This window comes from Anabrus simplex, chromosome 2 (genome assembly GCF_040414725.1).
Source record: "Anabrus simplex isolate iqAnaSimp1 chromosome 2, ASM4041472v1, whole genome shotgun sequence".
In the NCBI taxonomy this organism is placed as follows: Eukaryota; Metazoa; Arthropoda; class Insecta; order Orthoptera; family Tettigoniidae; genus Anabrus; species Anabrus simplex.
In genome coordinates this window covers 736,912,497-736,932,730 of record NC_090266.1, presented here as the reverse complement: position 1 = coordinate 736,932,730, position 20,234 = coordinate 736,912,497, and the positions used below count along the sequence as shown (strand labels likewise).

At 38.0% G+C, this 20,234-nt stretch overlaps 1 protein-coding gene across 3 annotated transcripts in view; it reads left to right on the top strand.

Annotated features, from left to right (window-relative positions):
* The window catches only part of DNAlig1 (DNA ligase 1), a 719,906-nt gene that overhangs the window by 502,318 nt on the left and 197,354 nt on the right, over positions 1-20,234 (top strand). For all 3 annotated transcript variants that reach the window (XM_068225852.1, XM_068225851.1, XM_068225853.1), the window contains one exon: positions 17,224-17,360. In XM_068225852.1, the coding sequence (XP_068081953.1) occupies positions 17,224-17,360 (137 nt within the window). The remainder of the gene's footprint in view (positions 1-17,223; positions 17,361-20,234) is intronic.

Here is a 20,234-nt window from a genome sequence, read left to right as displayed (position 1 = left end):
GCCAAAACTACTGGACATAATGAAATGAAAGTTTGGAGATACATTCATATTGAGATGTAGGTGCTCGCTAAGTGAGGATTTTTTGGATATTCCGTCGCTAAGGGGGTGAAAAGGGGGGTGAAATTTTAAAATGAGTGTATCTATATCACAAAACTTTTAAAGTTTACAAATGTAAAAATTGGTATTTAGACTCTTCATTAAAAATAAGGAAACACGTATTCTTTTGTTTTCAGAAAATCCCAATAGGAGGGGCGAAAAAGGGTGAAAAATGGGTTGAATGCCTTTAATCAGGATACCGGTACTTATATCTCAGGAACTAAAGCTTTTACAGACCTGAAAATTGGTACTTTTGATCTCTTTTAAAAAAGAAACACGTTTTTTTTTTTTTTTTTTTTTTTTTTTTGTAAATCCAGTTAATGGGAGGGTGAAAAGGGGGGTGAATTTTTAAAATCTGTGTATCTATATCTCAAAACGTTGAAAGTTTACAGATGTAAAAATTCGTATTTAGAATCTTCATTAAAAATAAAGAAACACTTATTTTTTTGTTTTAGAAAAATCCTAATAGGAAAGGGGTGAAAAAGGGGTTGAATGCATTTAATGAGGATACTTATATCTCAGAAACTGAAGATATTACAGACCTGAAAATTGGTGTTTTGTATCTCCTTTAAAAATAAAGAACCACATATTTTTTGTTTCTGGAGAAAATCCAATTAATGGGGGGGGGGGGGGTGAGAAGGGGGTGAATTTCTAAAATGAGTGTATCTATATATATATCACATAACTTTTAAAGTTTATAGATGTAAAAATTGGTATTTAGAATATCCTTTAAAAATAAAGAAACATGTATTTTTTTGTTTTCGGAAAATCCCAATAGGAAGGGTGGAAAAGGGTGAAAATATGTTAAATGCCTTTAATGAGGCTAATTATATTTCAGAACCTGAAGATATTACAGACCTGAAAATTGGTATTTGGGATCTACTTAAAAATAATAAAGAAACAGGTATTTTTTGTTTTTGGAAAATCCAAATAATGGGGGGGGGGTGAAAAGGGGAGTGAATTTTTAAAATGAGTGTATCTACATATGAGAATTGTAAAAGTTTACAGATGTGAAAATTATATTTAGAATCTCCTTTAAAAATAAAGAAACTCGTATTTTTTTGTTTTCAGAAATTCCCAATAGGAAGGCTGTAAAAGGGTGAATAATGGGTTGAATGCCTTTAATGAGGCTACTTATATTTCAGAACCTGAAGATATTACAGACCTGAAAATTGGTATTTGGGATCTACTTTAAAAGTAAAGCAACACGTATTTTTTCGTTTTTGGAAAATCCAAATATTGGGGGGTGAAAAGGGGGGTGCATTTTTTAAAATGAGTGTGTCTACATCTTAAAACTTTAAAATTTATAGATGTAACAGTTGGTAGTTAGAATCTGCTCTAAAGATAATGAAACGCGTATTTTTTTGTTTCCTGTAAATCCCAATAGGAGGGGTGTAAAAGGGTGAAAAATGGGTTGAATGCCTTTAATGAGGATACATATATCTCAGAAACGGAAGATATTACAGAACTGAAAACTTGTATAAGGGATCTCCTTTAAAAATAAAGAAACACATATTTTTTTAGTTTTTGGAAAATCCAATTAATGACGGTTAAATAGGAGTGACAAATTGGGGTGAATTTTTTGAAAGACTATATCTACAGAATATCTTGGAAACGTAAAATGTTACAGACGTAAAAAGTGGGTGTTTGGAATCTCCTGTAAATGTAAAGAAACATAGGTGATTTGTTTTTGGAAACTCCACTTAAGGGGAACTCAAAAGTAGTGAAATTTTTAAATGAGAACTTTTACGGTAAATCTAAAAAAACTTAACATGTTACAGAAGTGAAAAATGGTATTTTTTATCTCTATTGAACATAAAGAAACGTGTATTTTTAGTTTTTGGAAATACCACTTGGGTGGAGGGGTTGGGGGGTGAAAGTGACTGAAAATGGTGTTGAATCCTTTTAATTAGGCTACTGATATCTCAAAAATGAAGATGTTATAGACGTGAAATTTGATATTTGCAATCTGCTTTAAAAGAAACACGTATTCTCGGAAAATCCAATGAAGGGGGGGTATGTGGTGAAATAATTGAAAATTTGACTTAATTGTATGAGAATACATACATCTAATAAAATCTAAAGTTGTTACAGACGTGAAAATTCGTATTTGGATCTCCTTTAAAAGCAAAGAAAAACGCGTTTTGGGGGGAAACAATTTTTGGGGGCGGGAGTGTGAAGGATTTGAATTCCTTTCATGTGGACACATAAATCAAAAACTGAAGAAGTTAGAGTCGCGATAATTGGTATTTAGAAGATCCTTTACTATTAAACAAACAAGTATTTTTTGCAGGAAAATTCACTTGGGGGGGGGGGGGAGTAGTGTGAAATGAAGTGAAAAAAGTGAATTATTTTTATGGGGATACAAATATCTCAAAACTGGAGGTAATAGACGTGAACATTGGTGTTTTGAATCTCCTTTAAACTTAAAGAAACACGCCTTCTTTTAATTTTGTTTGGGGGGGGGGGTTGGCGGTAAATATACTTAACGGTGGTGTGGTGTAAAAGGAGGTGAGACCAATTGATTTTACTGTCCGTAATGTACTTATAAGGATCCTCCGTTGCTCAGGTGGCAGCGCGCCGGCCTCTCACAGCTGGGTTCCGTGGTTCAAATCCCTGTCACTCCATGCGACATTCATGCTGGACAAAACGGAGGCGGGACAGGTTTTTCTCCGGATACTCCAGTTTTCCCTGTCATTCATTCCAGCAACACATAATAATAATAATAATAATAATAATAATAATAATGTTCCGGACCGTCGTCAAATGTGCGGACCGCGCTAGAAACGGCTCCTGGATGGGTAATAACAAAGAATCCAGTCCAGCCGCGGGTTCAGTGCCGCCAAGGCACCCAATATGACACCATGCCGTATCTTCTGAAGGATTTTATCCATATTAAAAATGATTATAGGAAGAGATGGCAAAAATTTACGGACCCAACTGACCGGGAGGAATACCTGAGCCTAGCTCGGGAAGTACGAAATCGATTGCTGGAAAGGAAGATTGAAAAATGGGAGGAAACGTGCCGTAATCTAATAGAAAACGAGTCAGATCGGGAATTTTGGTGGATTCTCGCAAAAAAAAAACGAGTCAGATCGCGAATTTCGACAGATTATATATCTAAAACAATAAGCATTCAATTATAAATTTCAGTATAATACCGTAGCGAAGCTCGGGTATCTTGCTAGTAAGCTTATAAAAATGCACTTACTCGAAGCGGATTTCCATTTTTGCTGCACATTCATCGATAGCAATTTTTGAACTGTCTATATGTTATTATTGTAACAAACACGTCAATGAGCGCTACATTGTTGTAAGCGTGATTCCCTTACAGAGCGATAAGCAGTGGTACCAATCCTCCACAACAACTGTTGAAAGTACAGTAACAGCTTTAATAATGTGTTACATGTGTTACCGTTGTGCTAGGCGTTAATGAGTTTAACAGCAATTTCATTAACAGATTTCTCAACAGGATAAAAAATAAACCCACCAATACACTGAAAAATCAAAAGAAGGAGAATACAGATTTTGTCACCTTCACTTTCAACAGCAAGAACGTATGGCAAATCTCTCTCTCTCTTTTTTTTTTTTTTTACAGAACCTCAATGTCGCTTTTAGAACCATCAGTACTACTTCTAAACTTTTCTATAACACACACACTCTCTCTCTCTCTCTCTCAACAAATTCAACTGGGCTTAATAGCTGCAGTCGCTTAAGTGTGGCCAGTGTACAGTATTCGGGAAATAGTAGGCTCGAATCCCACTGTCGACAGCCCTGAAAATGTTTTTCCGTGGTTTCCCATTTTCACACCAGGCAAATGCTGGGGCTGTACCTTAATTAAGGCCACGGCTGCTTCCTTCCCACTCCTAACCCCTTCCTGCCCCACCGTTGCCATAAGACGTATATATGTCGGTGCGACGTAAAGCAACTAGCAAAAAAAAATAGTAGCTAAATTCCTTATATGAGGACACATATCTCAAAAACTGGAAGATCATTTACTAATAAGGAAACAAGTATTTTTCCGGAAAATTCACTTGAGGTAGGGGGGTAAAAGGAAGTGGAAAAAAGTGAGTTCTTTTATGGAGATGCTTGTATCTCAAAACTGAAGGTAACAGACGTGAACATTGGTATTAAACATAAAGGAACACACCTTCTTTTTTAGTTTTGGCGTAAATCAATTTAACGGTGGTGGGGTGAAAAAGGAGTTCTGACCAATTGATTTTACTGTTTATAATGTACTTATTCTGATCATAAACTGATCATTTTTAATCATTCCTGGGTTCGTTTTCAAGAGCCATCTTTTCGTTTGGAGAACTTAAAGTTAGATTGCAGTAGAATCTCCTGGCATAAAAATAAAAATTTAAACACATTTGAAATAAACGGTAGGAATGATATTGACCGTGCAATTTTTACCTCTATAATAAGGTGAATAATGCGCGGAAATATATCATTCGTATCGCCAGTAATCCCGCGCACTTGGCTACGCGCGACAATGGTGCTGGTCACATTTTCGACGATGACAATGGCAGCAGATGTAATTTACCACCAAGTAGCGGTCTTGCATCTTGCTGTGGGTCCAGAACATAAACAGCAACAACAACAATAATAGTAATAATAATAATAATAATAATAATAACAACTTAAATTCAACTAATATCACCCACCCTAATAATAATAATAATAATTATGATGTTGTGAACCAACGTCAAAATGTACGGACCGCGCTGGAAACGGGTCCTGGCCGTTTAATGACTACGAATGCAGTCTGGCCGCGGGTTCAGTACAGCCAAGGCACCCAAGACGACACCCCATCGGATCTCCTCAAGGATTTGATCCATATTAAAATGCTATAGAAAAAGATGGCAAAGATTTAAGGACCCAACTGACCGGGCGGAATAACTGGACCTAGCTCGGGAAGTACGAAATCGATTGCTGGAAAGCAAGGTTGAAAAACGGGAGGAATTTTGCCATAATCTCTCAGAAAAAGAGTCAGATCGCGAATTTCGGCGGATTATATATAAAACATTAAGCATTCAATTATTAATTTCGGTATAATACCGTAGCGAAGCACGGGTATCTTGCTAGAAAATTATAAAATTATGAAGCAATTTGTTGCATTATATCCCTGGCTGAATGGCCAGCACAAGACATTCATTTCAGAGGGTCTCGTGTTCAATTCCCAACTTGTTTGGGGATTTTAATTGTGTATAGTTAATTCCTCTGCTTCGGGGACTGGGTATTTGTGTTTGTCCCAATAGTGTCGACTTCATACTGTACCGGGAAAAGGAATGTCTGTCTTTGGGGCCACTGACACTAGCTTGAGGAGCACGGAATATTTCTAAGGGGGTGGTTCGTAAACAGTGGAGATGGTACAGAGAGGGGTTCATTGAATTTATATTCCTTTGAAAAAATTTTTTTATTGATCATTGCAAACAAATTCGTATCACCTTTCATACCAGTTGTGTTGAAGCTGGAATCCCCGGACTCCGGGATGGTTACTGGGCACGGTCTGGACAGGGACCACGCCCATCCTTGATGTGAAGTTCTCGACATTCTAGAATTTCTAGAGAATCTGGAAGTTCTCGAATTTCTAGGTGCATACGTTGCGGGGTTCGATCTCACACGATAGCACTGGGAGGTGAGGCATGATGCGCACATGAGTCCCCCGTATGGCATTCAACTCACTTGTAGCACTGTTAAATAAATTAACAGTGACCTTTAAATATTGCATTCATTCATTGCAGGTGGTACATGTCAAATGTTAATGAAATTGACACTTGAATCTTGATTCAAACACCTCGTTGAACCACAAAGGTTCATAAATTATCACCTGAAAGAAAGACAATTAAACTAAATATCTGACCTCATGTTAGATGTCAGTTGAATTAATACTTGGGAAAATTACGTACAATTTATAATGTCAAGTTCACGGCGTAAGTCCGCAAATATTTGCATGACAGACTGGAATGTTCTATTAGATCGGTAATCTTTAACATCACAGTTCCTAACTTACTGACTTCATCAATTTACATTCAGAACACAATATTGAGTGCAATACGCACAGTTCGTGCAAGTTCAGGGCATATTAGCATGTTCATGATAAATTAAGCAAATTTATTTCCACTGGGAAATGCCCTATTCCGTCTCTGAATAATTTTCAAAATTATGCGCACTTGAAGACGTGCTCAGCACTGTCTTCAAATAATTATTAAAATTAAACTGCACACGAAGAGAGTCTAACACTTTGTGAATGATTATTATGAAGTAGAAATTATATAAGTTCAAATATGCCACTGAAAAATTCCATGTTCTCTAGGAACTTCATGAGGGAAAAAACACAAATTCAGATATGGCATGGGTATTCTGTTCCCACAGTCTGTTACGATGACACAAGTTCAAATGTGGGACTCAAAATTATTCTGTGTTCCCGCAATTTGTTACGAAACACAAGTTCAAACATAATACTCGGAAATACTCTGTTTCCGCAGTTTGTCGCGAAACACAAGTTCAGTGTGGTACTTGGAAAATTACAACACTCACAAGTAAAGTTCTATGTTCCCACAGCTCGTCGTGAAACACAACTTCAAACGTGACACTCGGAAAATTTTGTTGTTCCCAAAGTCTGTTTACGAAACACAAGTTCAAACGCAAGTTCAAATGTAGCACTTGGAAGAGTTACAACACTCACGATAAAAATTCTATGTTCCTTCAGTTTGTCATTGAAACACAAGTCCTGATATGACACTTGAAATAAATTTAGTTCCACCTCAGCTGGAACCGAGCACTATAGATGTGAAGTCTTGTACGACCATAGGTTCGGTCTGCCACACTTGTAGTGCTCCACCCATCAACCGTATCGCAGAGACGGTGGAGCATTACTGACCCTGTAGCCTGGATCGCCCTCCTTTTATACCTGGAGCCAACGAAGCATCTAGAAACGTGGATATTCTCCACCTCCATAACTCCCAAAGTACATGGTGGATTTGCTCCAGAATTTGATAGATAGCATCTGTAATGATGGCCTCCACATTGGCGGTGTAAAAACATCATCTAAAATCCTAGAAGACTTTTACACATGGGTCGGAACATTACCATATATGGTCACGTGTGGCTATGTGAAGCCAGCTCGAAGCGGCTACGTCACGGCTTTGCACGTCAGCGAGTTCGGCGGGCTGCCTATCCTCCACCTCGCGCGAAGTTTAACACACATACTTCGAACTTGTTTTCACGTAACGGTGTTTCCGGAGTGATACATAAACACACCTCACAAGCAAACACCACAGAAACATGCAATAGTGAATAGAGCCCACCATATAGGATTGGCATCAGGAAGAGTATCCAGCCGTAAAACGGTCAAATCCGTATGTGTGACATAGTTCGCACGATATTGTTTGGCAAATACGATGACAAATCTATGGAAATTGTCTAACTTTTTTCATAGTTTGCTGAGAGATGTTGCACATTGTTTGTTTCCTTATAAAATCAAAAGCTATTTAGTTCGAAAACACGTGCAAGATATTTTTCTATTTCTGAAAACTTTGCCTTTTATCTGTGAAATGCCCGGTGGTTACAGTTTTTCTGTTCAGGAGCAGCATTAGTTTTCCGCAACTCTTAGTCAGTGATCAATGATCTGCATTTAGGACTGTTGCCCAGGTGGCAGATTCCTTATTTGTTTACCTAGCCTTTTCTCAATTGTTTTCAAAATCTTGGGAATTTATCGAACATATCCCATCATTAATTATTTCAATCCTGTATTCCTCGTCATATAAATGAATATTTTCTCCAATTTGTCCTCTTGATTTCCAACTTCTTGTACATATTATAATACTTCCTACTATGTAAAGCTCAACATAATCTTACTTGTGTACTATCATCATTCCATGCCATCTCTCCGCTAAGACCTTAGAATGTACCGCTTATAAAATATAATATAGATTTTGTTTCATGTAGGGAACTTGCAATATTTATCCTACATAATTCCAACAATACAATTTGTCCATTATAAGATATTATATATTTTCCAGGTAGCTCATTCTTGTTTGCCAGCGTTTTACCCCATTGTGCCGATTTGGACTAATCAGTTGGTAACTAACAAGACTACCAAGACACACAACTAGTGCATGTGGTGGAGGCCACTGCACAGGCTGCTGCCTCAGGCAGTGCCTATTCAATGTCAGAGACTTTCTCACTTTTATAAAAATTGATGCCTTTTAGAGGATAACCATTAATGTTTGTCATAACCACAAAGACGCACACACGAAATGCTGTCATTTGTGTACAAATTATATACACATTAATGAACTGCCATTTTGACAAACATTTGACTGCTACATTAGCATGTCAACAGACTACCAACATACAATAGAGGGAAATTTGATTGTTCCACCTTTTTTCAATACATAATATGTTAATATAATCACAACATTTTTTTATTCAGTACTGGTTTCAGTGTCTATGGACACCATCATCAGCTGAAACAGGTTGTATGAACGAAGATATACAAGTGTTTAGTACATATAATAGACCCTTAATAATAAGTGACATCAATGGGATGAAGTAAAAATACAATGCTTAAAAGAATATAAACAAGTTATGTGCTTGTTGGTCAAAGTATAAAATGAAAGTGAAGATATTAACAAATGTTTAAAGACTTGATCAGTTTGGAATGGTTAAAAAGTCTCAAGCGTAGCACTGCTAAACACTAGGTGAAAATAAAACACAGACATCCAAAAACTGACATAGGATGCAGTCCTTCCACAGAGTATTGATAATAAAGTAACATACGTAGGTTTGATGGTGGCTTGTAACATCAACTCATAAAAAGAAGCCGTCATTTATGGGGTACTCAAAGAAGTGGATCATATTGCAAGCAAAGAGAAAGTGGATATATAGCCAGAAAGTTCTCAATCCAATTCGGAACCTGAAGTATGAAAAGAAAGTTAAGAGTTAAAATGAGATACAGTGAAACTCGGTTAAAAAATTCCCGCATAAGAAGTTTTCCTGCCTAAGGGGTGTGATATTCTTCATCCTTGATCGGTTGCATTAAGATATATGTATATTTATCCCGCTTAAAGTGTTCTGTTGTAAATATATTTCCCAGTTAAAGAGTTCAAATTTTAGAGCCCCTTGAGATAGAAAACGTCCGCTTAAAGCAGCTCATGGTTAGAACCCTCCAGTCCCCGTGCAAGTTCAACCCCGTGTTAGACCATTTGTGCCTGTTGTGGAGCCTCTGCTGGCTTGCCAAGGCCATATGACGTCACGCTATGACAACGCCAGATGCTCGCTCTCACCTTTTGGAATCGAATCGAACCCATCAGTAGTAATTTCCACTCCACCGTTTACATCAAGCAGAATTTAATCTAATGGGATTCTACACGGGAAACACAGCATGCAATGGATGGTTTGATAAAACATTAATGCAGTAAGTTGCGTGCCGCGACGGGGTGAAGTCATTAATCGAGGTGGCATCAACATTAATTAAGAACCGAAAAATGTATTTGTCCACAACACAGCAGCTTCTTATGCATTACCGTACTGTTTGTTAGGAATACATGAACGACAGCCGTAGGGAATGCCACTTACAAAATTGTTCACGGTAAATACTGTACATTCCAAGCCATGTCAATTATCGTACTGACATACCGTACTGTATATGGACTCCAACATGATAATATGATTCTGAATTATGGTCAACAAAAATTGCAAAATAAAGTACCATATAGGCCTAATCTACCACAAAATTGAATATTCTAACCTGTTTGATTTTTCATTCCCTTGCTTATTTCCTTCCGGACATTCTTCATGCGTATGGGTCTTGTCGTAGAGGAAATAACGTTTTGGAACTAAACTGATAAGATTTTCCGTGTCCATTATTAGTTAGGTGAATAAACTATTATGAAACAAAGAAACATCCCCACTCTATTCAGGACACAGCCGACTTGCCAGCTGATACATATTATGCCGCCAAACAGCCGGCCGAAAGATCCCGATCATCTGCGAAGTTGAACGAATGTTGATAACCAGCTGGGTGTTGGTGAGAGGGGGCCTGCGCCTGATACACCCACTCAGAGACATTGCGATACCACGTGTTCACATAAAATTGAAAGTTATTTTTATTTTTACCTTTATACGAGCTAAACATTGTATTATCGTGTCTTTCATAATTATAACATCACATCATTAGAACATAGCACAAGGTTGAGAAGACATGAAATAAAATTCTCGCGGGGAAAGGAACTGTTTACATTTAGATGTGCTAGTGTTGCTACTGTGCCTTTATCACCCGCACGTAATACCGCAATACTTTCCCATGCACTCATTTCTGCAACTTCGAACCTGCTTTTCTTTTCTTCATTACCTTTAGCATCAAGAGGATTAAAGCAGGAAAATAAACTCGATATCGGCTTGTCCATGCGGTACTTGCGAAACATCCAGAAACTACGCCCGTGGCCGTGATAACTAGTAGGAATGCAGGGGCGATATAGGCCTATGCATAGGTTCTAAGAATCTGCTGCCGTTAACTTGAAGCAGATGTCGGGGGGTGTGAAAAACTGAGGCGGTTCATGGAAGGTTCAGTCAGTGTGCCTCAGAACACATGGAAGGCAATGTGGGAAATGGAGAGGTTTATGGGTGTTTTTTTTTTTTTACGTCGCACCGACACAGATAGGTCTTACGGCGACGATAGGACAGGAAAGGACTAGGAGTGGGAAGAAAGTGGCCGTGGCCTTAATTAAGGTACAGCCCCAGCATTTGCCTTATGTGAAAATGCAAAACCACGGAAAACCATCTTCAGGGTTGCCAATAGTGGGTTCGAACCCACTATCTCCCGAATACTGAATACTGGCCGCACTTAAGCGACTGCAGCTATCCAGCTCAGTGGTTTATATTTCAAGAAAGCAGTAAAAACCTAAAAACAGTCAACCCTGGACAATTTCTTTTCCAAGTAGGAGCCTAGACTTTTGTGTTTGGAAATGCATTTAATGTCTAATGCAGTATGGAATTTACATAACGTATGGTCACTATCTGCCATTTTAATGTTCTTAGTATTTCTTTTATCTCTTATCTTATTTATATAATAATTATGTTCCCTTCTCTTATCAAGAATTTTTATAATACAGTATGTTCAATTACAGTATTTTACTTTATCTCTAAAAGTACATGTCATGATAATCTAATACTGTATTTATATTGTGGCTTTCTTTTTGCAGCTCTTATATATCAGCCTATTTTTGCATTGTTCACAAACAAGGAAATCTGTTGGCTGTGTGTTTCACATGTATGTCAAAGTACAGAATGAGTTTTCGGACATTACCCCTTTAAAGAAGTTTCCTGCTTAAGAAGCTTTTTTTTTTTTGTCCCTTGAAAAACTTCTTAACAGAGTTTCACTGTATTGGAAATAGGGCAAAACACTATAAAGTTAAGTAGGAGACTTGCCTCAAATGGCCTGATGCGTGGAGAGTAGCAAGGAACAAGTGCTAGAGTTTGCTAGAAGCACAGAACATCGTTAAGGGAGGGAAAGGGGGAGATGAGGGGTGATGGAGGGGGCGGAGTCAGGTGGGCGTGGTAGTGAAGGATAATGTGATAACGTGTGACGTATAATCTGAAAGAACAAGCTATTGTTAGGGATTTTAACACTGTTGAGAACTGAAATAAGAGAATTAAATAAGATTCTTGGCTTTTCGGAAATGTCGTTCAAGTTGAGATTAGGATTGAAGTATTGGTCGAGATGTATGGAACAGGCTTCCGTGATGTGAAATCTTGATCTAATCCATTAAATTTGTGTTTATAGTCTTTTATGTGCTGACCAACTGCAGAAAACCTATTGTATTTAATTGCATTGAGGTGTTCGGCATATCTAATCTTGAAGCTCCTGCCAGTTTGTCCTATATATGAACTGTTACAGTCGCTTGGTGTGCCATTTACCAACTGATGAGCCCAATTTAGCACACTGGAACCAAACGCAGGCAACCAAGAATGAGTTAGCTGGAAAATTTATAATGTCCAATAACGGACCAACTATATTGGTATTATAAATTTACTCATTCGAAACAAATATTTCAGTTTCCCTTTCGGAATCAACATCTTTATCATAAAACGGATGGGCCGTAAACTTTATATCAAGATAGCTGAAAATGTGTTTACTTTTGGTGAGTCACGAATGTAAATGATGCCATGTAATGGCTTAGTACCCCATATGCAAACATTATGCCCATTTACGAGGCCGTACAGGTGGGAGGTTACCTCGTCTCTAAAAACAACAGCATTAGTGAACATCTCCCCATCCTCACCAACAAACTCTTGGAAAGCACAACAAAATTCTTTATGGCTCACAGTCGTTCAGTGTGAGGGCTTCCTGCAGTTGATATTTTTATGGTTTTGGCCACACACTTTTCCGTAGAATCCTCTACACCATCAGCTGAGCCTGATTGATAGACTTCTGGGGGCTATTTAGGTATGTTCGCACGTGGCTTTTAAAATGTGGTGGGGCACCATCTTGCTGGAAAATGATAAATTCATGGTCATCTTGAATTTCTCGTTTATCTCCCTTGCTCCACGGTCTCTGTTGAAGATCCTGGTTGTCCTCTGCTCTTCCCCTTATGGAAATGTCCTGTACTCTGTAACCTCCTAACTGGCTTGTAAATCATCTTCCTGGCTGGAGGATCCTTATTAAGCTTCCTACGGAAACTGCACTGCACTAATGTAACTGAATTTGTTCAAGCAAATTTTTTCACAAAAAAAGCCTCCTCTATTGCTGATGCCATGTTGACAACTAATGCAATCTGGAACAGAAAATCATGCAACTCTTGCTGGGGCAGCACTAGAAAATATAGTTTTGAATGTGTCGAAGAAGACAAGAACTACAAAAAAAAATTCAAGGTTAAGGAGCTAAATTGATCAGTATTTTTCTGTATTGGATGTGATGAACTTGTAATACCAATATAATGGTTCGTTATTGGACATTATAAATTTTCCAGCTGACTCATTCGTGGTTGTGCCTGCGTTTCGCCCTCGTGTGCTAAGTTAGGCTCGTCAGTTGGGACTTAGCACACCACCCAAGATGCAAGTCTAGTGCATACCGTGGAGGCCACTGCATAGGCTATTTGAAGCCACCAGCAGTGCCAATGCATTCAAATTTACTCATTTAGGACAAATATTTTAGGTTCCCTATGGGAATCAACATCTACATCATGTGATGAACTTATCGAGGAATGGCGATAAATGCACCATTCTTGAATGGGTACTGGAAAGAGAATGTGGAAGTATGCATTCTGGCATATCATTCCCAACTGTACTGGTTTGTTGGACCAGGAATCCCATGCACATTGCAGCACTGCTCAAGATCACGAAGAAACTGACGCTTCTTGAGCTTTGATGTGGAAAATGGACTGCGTTTTGTCACCAGTGAAATAAAAGACCAAGTGATTATGATATGAACTTCAAACTACAGGTCTTAGGCAAGGCAAAACTTTCTTATAATTTGTAAGCCACACTAAAGTTTGGTGTTTCCAGGTGCAATGTATGGCATTCGCGGAAGCATGAAGAGATGTTTAAGGGTACAGCTAGATGGGCGTTATTGTGTGTGATAATTTTTATGAAAGTGAACATAATATTTTATTACATCCACCTCAACTAAACCATATGTTAAATAACACAGATGTGTATTGTACCAGGAAATGATTATGGGGCCAGAGCATGGGAAGGATCTCGGGTAGTGTTCGGTTACTTATTGGAGCAGGTACAGAGATGGATAGTTTCACAGGGCGAATAATAGATGGTGAAATCTTTTTGACAATATTTATTAAAAATATTCATGAAAATCACCCTGCAGTTGAATCGTAAAAATTAAATGTTCAGTCAATATTTTCAAAAAAATAAAATATCAGTGCTGTTTTATTTTGAGACATCCACTTGATTAAAAATGTCCAAAATAAATAGCACTTTTTAGAGATCGTAAACACTCTACAGTTCATCTAAGATTTCTTAAATGGATTTAAATACCAAAATAACACTTTGCACATAGAATTTCATTAAGTCCATCACTTGTGATGCAAACCTACAGTCTTTCTAATATTTTTAAACAATATTAACACACACTTGAAATAAAAGATTTCAAACACTTGCTGTATACTCCTACAGTTCGTCTAAGTTGATCTTATAATAAAAGAAAATAGTGCACTTGCAAACCCTAGAGTTTATCTACGTGAAATTACTTCAAGTTATAAAAGCTTTCAAAGAGGAATTTACAGTTCAAAAGCAAGACATGAAGCCTTCTTGAATTATTATGAATAGCAAGCTGAAATTCACACAAAGTACTTTTCTGTTGTTGGATGGAGCACTATGATTAACTGAGTGCTTTGTTAAAAGTTAGTTAGTGTCTAAGTGGAATTACTCACTCAAAATATAAGAAAATCACCTGGAATCTACTTATAAGTGTTCGTGAAGTGCTTTCCTGCAGCTTAGTGACTGGAACTTTATGCAGCGTGCAGCCAAGACTCGAACTCAGCACCAGCAACGTGACAAGTCCGTTGAATGAAGATACCACATTATTATCCCTCGTCGACATCCATCGATGGGTACCATGATCGATGAAACCACGTTAATCCCACGCTGGAAATGACGTTCGACGCAGCAGAATCTCGCAACACTTTGCCAAGATTTACGATGTTGTTTTAGGGATAATGTCGGAACACAGAAAGTTCAATTGGCACTATAGAGCTCTCAATTATCATTAAGATTGGTATTATACACCGACACAAGTCTCAATGCACAGTTCGTATTCTCACGTTTGTTTTACGGCGTTGAATACGTGACTTAGCAGTCTATGCTACAGTATGGTTCGTAAGTCAGGTTCATGAAGTAATGACCTACAGTCATTTTCAAAACAGAAAACACAGTTTTTCACACACACAGTTTATAGAATAAGGATTGAACACTGTCACAGTTCATAATAGTCACTGATTATGTCTTAGGTTCGACCGTAGAATAATCATCACATTCCATAAAACACTTAAAAATATGTCATTAACAACAGTCTCTACAACAGTCTCTGGAATAATACTATTCATAGATTAAGAAGATTTTATGACTGAATTTGCATAACACGAGTCCGTACGACTTAATATTGTCATAAAATGTTCTTAACATTCAGTTAGTTTCTCGTAGTATTGATCGAACGTTCGAGTAAAAGGAACGAAAAAATAATCACATTTAGCCCTGTTATTGGTTGAATGTTTAGTGGAATAGTATCTCACACAGTTCACAATTGTACTAGTATAAGAGAAATGTGTCTCAGAATCATTAAAATGGTCACAAATTAGAAGTTTAGTTTATCACATGTAATGTCATAGAATACTGTCACAGTCAATGACAAAGTTCAGAATTACGTGAAAATGACAAAGTCCACAATATCGTTAACTGGTGAATGAAATACTTAAATCCCCAATTACACTTCAATTCACAATTTCTATTGTAACTTCACTCGGTTAGCACACTCCTAAATATTATACAATGACGATTTAGTCGGAGAAAATTTTATAACATTTCATTTGTCACGATGCGGTAGAAACTTTACTTGCAACACCTTCGCACAATTTCAAAGTGCTCGAATGTAACTTCTACATCCTCGCGGATCGCGGCGGAGCATACTGTCGTTCTGTCATAATCGTAGAACACACTGGCTATACTCTCGGTTCGTTGACCTATTTATATCCGGCTGCGATCAGCACTCTGAGTCAGGTGATGAAGGGGTGATAATACTTCCCAAACTTCAACTTGTTATATCTTAGAAACCACTGGACGGATTAATCTCAAATTTGCAGGGTTGCACTTTTAAAATATGGGCTACAATTTAGTGTTGGTCTCATATTTATTGATCCAGTCGTTGGAAAGCTTAAAAATGGTTTCGAGAGAATTCTAAGGGGAGGGAAGCTACAGGCAGTGCTGACGTCACTTGACCTTGCTCCACGCATGCGGTCTCCCTCACGCAGTGCAGTGAGTATGAGAACCTTCTCTCGCACAGCTGTTTGTACGTCGTAACTTAGCCGTTCGCTCTTAAATAAAGATTTATAACTCGTATGTGCCAGGGCCTATGCCTTCCTTGTCTTGAAACTTATTGACAATTTAACTATAATATCGAAGACGATTATTTTGTTGGTGGTTATTTATTAGATGACTTCATTAACACAAACGACACAGAAAGTTGTAGATACATAGAATATTGGTGATTAACCTTGTTGCTCATGCATTATGTTACTCGAGGTACGGTACATGTAGCCTCTAAAAGTTGTATACTTTGCCGGAAGATTATGGCCTGTGATCCATTTGTCTGTGTAGTGAACTTGAGGATGGCTTTGTATTGCATGATAATTTACATAGTCTAGCCATGACGTATTCCACACCACTATTTGCATATTTCTTGCATTATTCAATGAACAAATGTTACATTTTAAAACTCCCACCTAGATGTAGCCTAAGAATGCTGGCACGTGAAAAAGAGCATTCAGAGGATCAAAGACAGGAAAATTTTAAAGAATTCTATAGCCTCGTTACTGGATTCACGGAGGAGGAATGAAACCAGAATTATCCAATAAGTTGTGAAGTTATTGTAATGAAGGCACTGGATGTGGCACATGAATTGAATGTTCCATTATCTGAATTGAAGGCAGTCCTGTTGTGGTAAAAACAAATAATGCAGCATTTGGGACTGCATTTATGATGTTGCACTACTATCGCACAGTGCTTACCAGCATCGGATTATGCTGATGAATTTCGTTGCCTATCAGCATTTCATAATAAAAATTAAGGAAAGCCCACAGTATTTTATGTTAAAATGTTTATTATTAGATTTACCTAGGGTCTCATTAAATTATCTTAGTTACTAGAGAGCTTGAATATGTTATAATTACATTCATTATTTAACTTTTCTTCTAAATACCTTACAAAAATTGAGGGTCATCGTTTATTTGGGCCATTACAACCAGAAAGTTTTGAATTAACAACTTCATATCATACCAATCGTTTCAGTCTGCATTTAAATTTCACTCGTCTTTATGGTGCTTATGTGTTGGAAATGCTCCTTATTTATGGATTTAGTAGATGTCCTCCTAATGTATATTGTATGTTTTCTAGGCCCTAGCTGTTGCTTGCACGAGGACGCCACTGCAGCAGGATTATCCACCTAAGATAATGGACTTTTCAAAGACTTGCCCCGAAAATTACAAATCACAGTTAGAGAGAAATGCTCTTGTTATCAAGACGGCATACTGGTAAGTTATTTTATTATTTCCTATCCTTTTCTTTGAAACTTCTTTAGGAACTGGGGTATAACAGATTGTAACAAATAATATGAGGAACTACACTCTCCCACATTGGAGAGAAGTTTAATGTTAGAAAACAATAATACCTATTCATCAAAGAACAACTGTATACTTAACCTGCGAATGATCGCTATATGAAATTTTTTCTCACATTATTTTTTATTGCGATATTACTTCACAGTGATGAAAGGGAGGTGACTGTTCCCTCTTCTAGCTGATTTTATAACTGTCGTGAGTAGAGCAATTCACATTGGAAGGGTAAGCAAAGCACCCCTTCTCCTAGTCAGAACAAGGGTTCCTATGTGTCCGTGTGCGCTGCGTGAGAGTTTCTCCCATCACACTACTAATGACGTTGGTGTTATGTTGAAGTGGAGCGGGAATCTTACTCCTGTTGTACGCGTTAGTATTTGTATTATGAGCACTTCTTGCTTTTGAAAATGTTACTGTGTTCAGAAACCTTGCTTTTTACGTAAATATAACTGGATATAATGCACGTGTGAGATTTTACTTTTTAGAACTTCAGGACGGAAATTATTTTTATGTACATTGCGTATGTTATTTTAAGTAGTAATTTGTGTCTTTAATAAACAGCTAATCATTTCATTTTTATGTCCGGCTCTATGGCTAAATGGTTAGCATGCTGGCCTTTGGTTACAGGGCTCCCAGGTTCGATTCCCGGCAGGGTCGGGAATTTTAACCATAATTGGTTCATTTCACTGGCACGGGGGCTAGGTATATGTGTTGTCTTCATCATCCTTTCATCCTCATCACGATGCACAGGTCGCCTAAGGGAGTCAAATCAAAAGACCTGCACCTGGCGAGCCAAACTTGTCCTAGGACACTCCCGGCTCTAAAATTCATAGACCATTTCATTTTTTTAAATTTCATTTTTATCTTAAATATATAAGGTAGAACTTGCACGTCATTTCAGTAGTAAATTGCAGCCTTACGCCCCACAAAACTGAAAAATGTCATATTTATTTTAATGTGAGAGAAAGTCTCACGCGCAACCACTCACGTTACATTTTGACTAGCGACCACTCGTGGGTTAAGGAACATCTTTCTTGTACGAATACGCAATATATCTAAGGAGTATGAGATAAGTTTGGCTTTTCTTATGGAAATGTGCCTATTCATGGAAAGTTCTGCAGCATTTGTTTAATTTTTTTATTAAGTCATTTTCCTGTGATTCAGGTTCGTCATAGAACTAGAGGTTCTGTGGCTATGATCACGATATCAGTGGGCTCATAAATCACAAGTTTGCTTTTTATTATATTTGAAATCAAAATTTGTCTTTTAAGCTTTTAGTAGAGATGAGCTGATACTGAGAAGTGCTTTTAGTCTTATTACTTCAATAATCGATGCGTTGATATATTTCATACGAATGAAATACCGGTAAGTTAGTTTATTTTCCTATTTTGAGAGTTTTAATATCAAGGAAATGATCTTTATTACCATTTAAAGACATTCATGGCCTGTGGTTCATCTGTGGGTTACTGTATTTACGTCCTAGTTCGAGAACCATGGGCAATGGCTGAGTGGCCCAGTAAGTGGTCCCGAGAGTCGGGATACCAGTTACTATGGAATGGGAGTGGGCATCTCGGACATATTCTGAGTCATGGCCCTTCTTCTGTCCAGGCAGCTAGAACTATACAATACACTGGTGGTCCCTAACCTTTAGAGGAGAGATTCTCACTGAGAGTAAGTAAGAAGCATAGCATCCTGCTTCTAAGAAATTTTACCAAGAATGCTTAGAACATTATAAGCAAGTCTTAGAGCTATGGGAGTAATGGAGTCCCACTTCCATTTGACTGGCGAGGGACTCCTTGGAAACAAGTTGGCAAGCTGAATGTAATTTCATGGGCAGCTGTTAATATCCATGAGGCTTGTGGAAGAAACAAAATAGAACTAGCTGAGTCAGCAAAGAGGATGCATCTGTATGTGTTGGGTGTTTATGATATTCGGGTAAGGGGAGATAACAAGGAAGAGATAGGATATTATAGAGTACTCTTAATAGATGTTAAAAAGGGAACGGCAGAGTGGGATAGGAAAAATGGCTACTTGCTCAATAACATCCGACGAGTCCTTAAAAAATCAGAAGAGAAGAAAGAAAAGACCGCCGCAGGAGAAAACAACGGGAAAGAAGAACTGACCCGCCAGAAAACAGCGACACTGCCATACATTAAAAACACTACAGACAGGATCGGCAAGATACTGGACAAATACAACATAAAAACTATCTATAAACCTCACCGTAAGCTAGCCCGTTATCTACCACCAGTAAAAGACACAATAGAATTACAGGCCCCTGGAGTGTATCACATTGAATGTAGCTGCGGAGCTTGTTATGTAGGTGAGACAAAACGTCTGATCTCCACCCGCCTAAAAGAACATATCCGTCACACCAAGAACCAAAACACAGATATTTCAGCAGTAGCCAAGCATTCCTACGAAACTAGGCACGGAATATCATTTGACAAGACCAAGATCCTAGCAGCTATCCCTTGGAATCTGGAAAGGAAAATCCGCGAGGCTATCGAAATCAAGAAACATCCGAATAACATAAATTTAGAAGAAGGATACAAAATCAGTAATTCTTGGATGCCCATCATTCATAGTTTAAGACATACAGACCACAACATAAACACACGGGCCGCAACCCCATTACATAACAGCGTGGGCAAGCCCCCACTACCTGGCTGTGACATAAACTTTCCAGAAGCCTCGCGAGACAGCCAGGGCTTACGTCAGCCAGATAGGCTAGGATATAAAAGGCCAAGATCAAGGCCACTCTAGTAGTGTAATTTCTGCCTGCGAGACTGA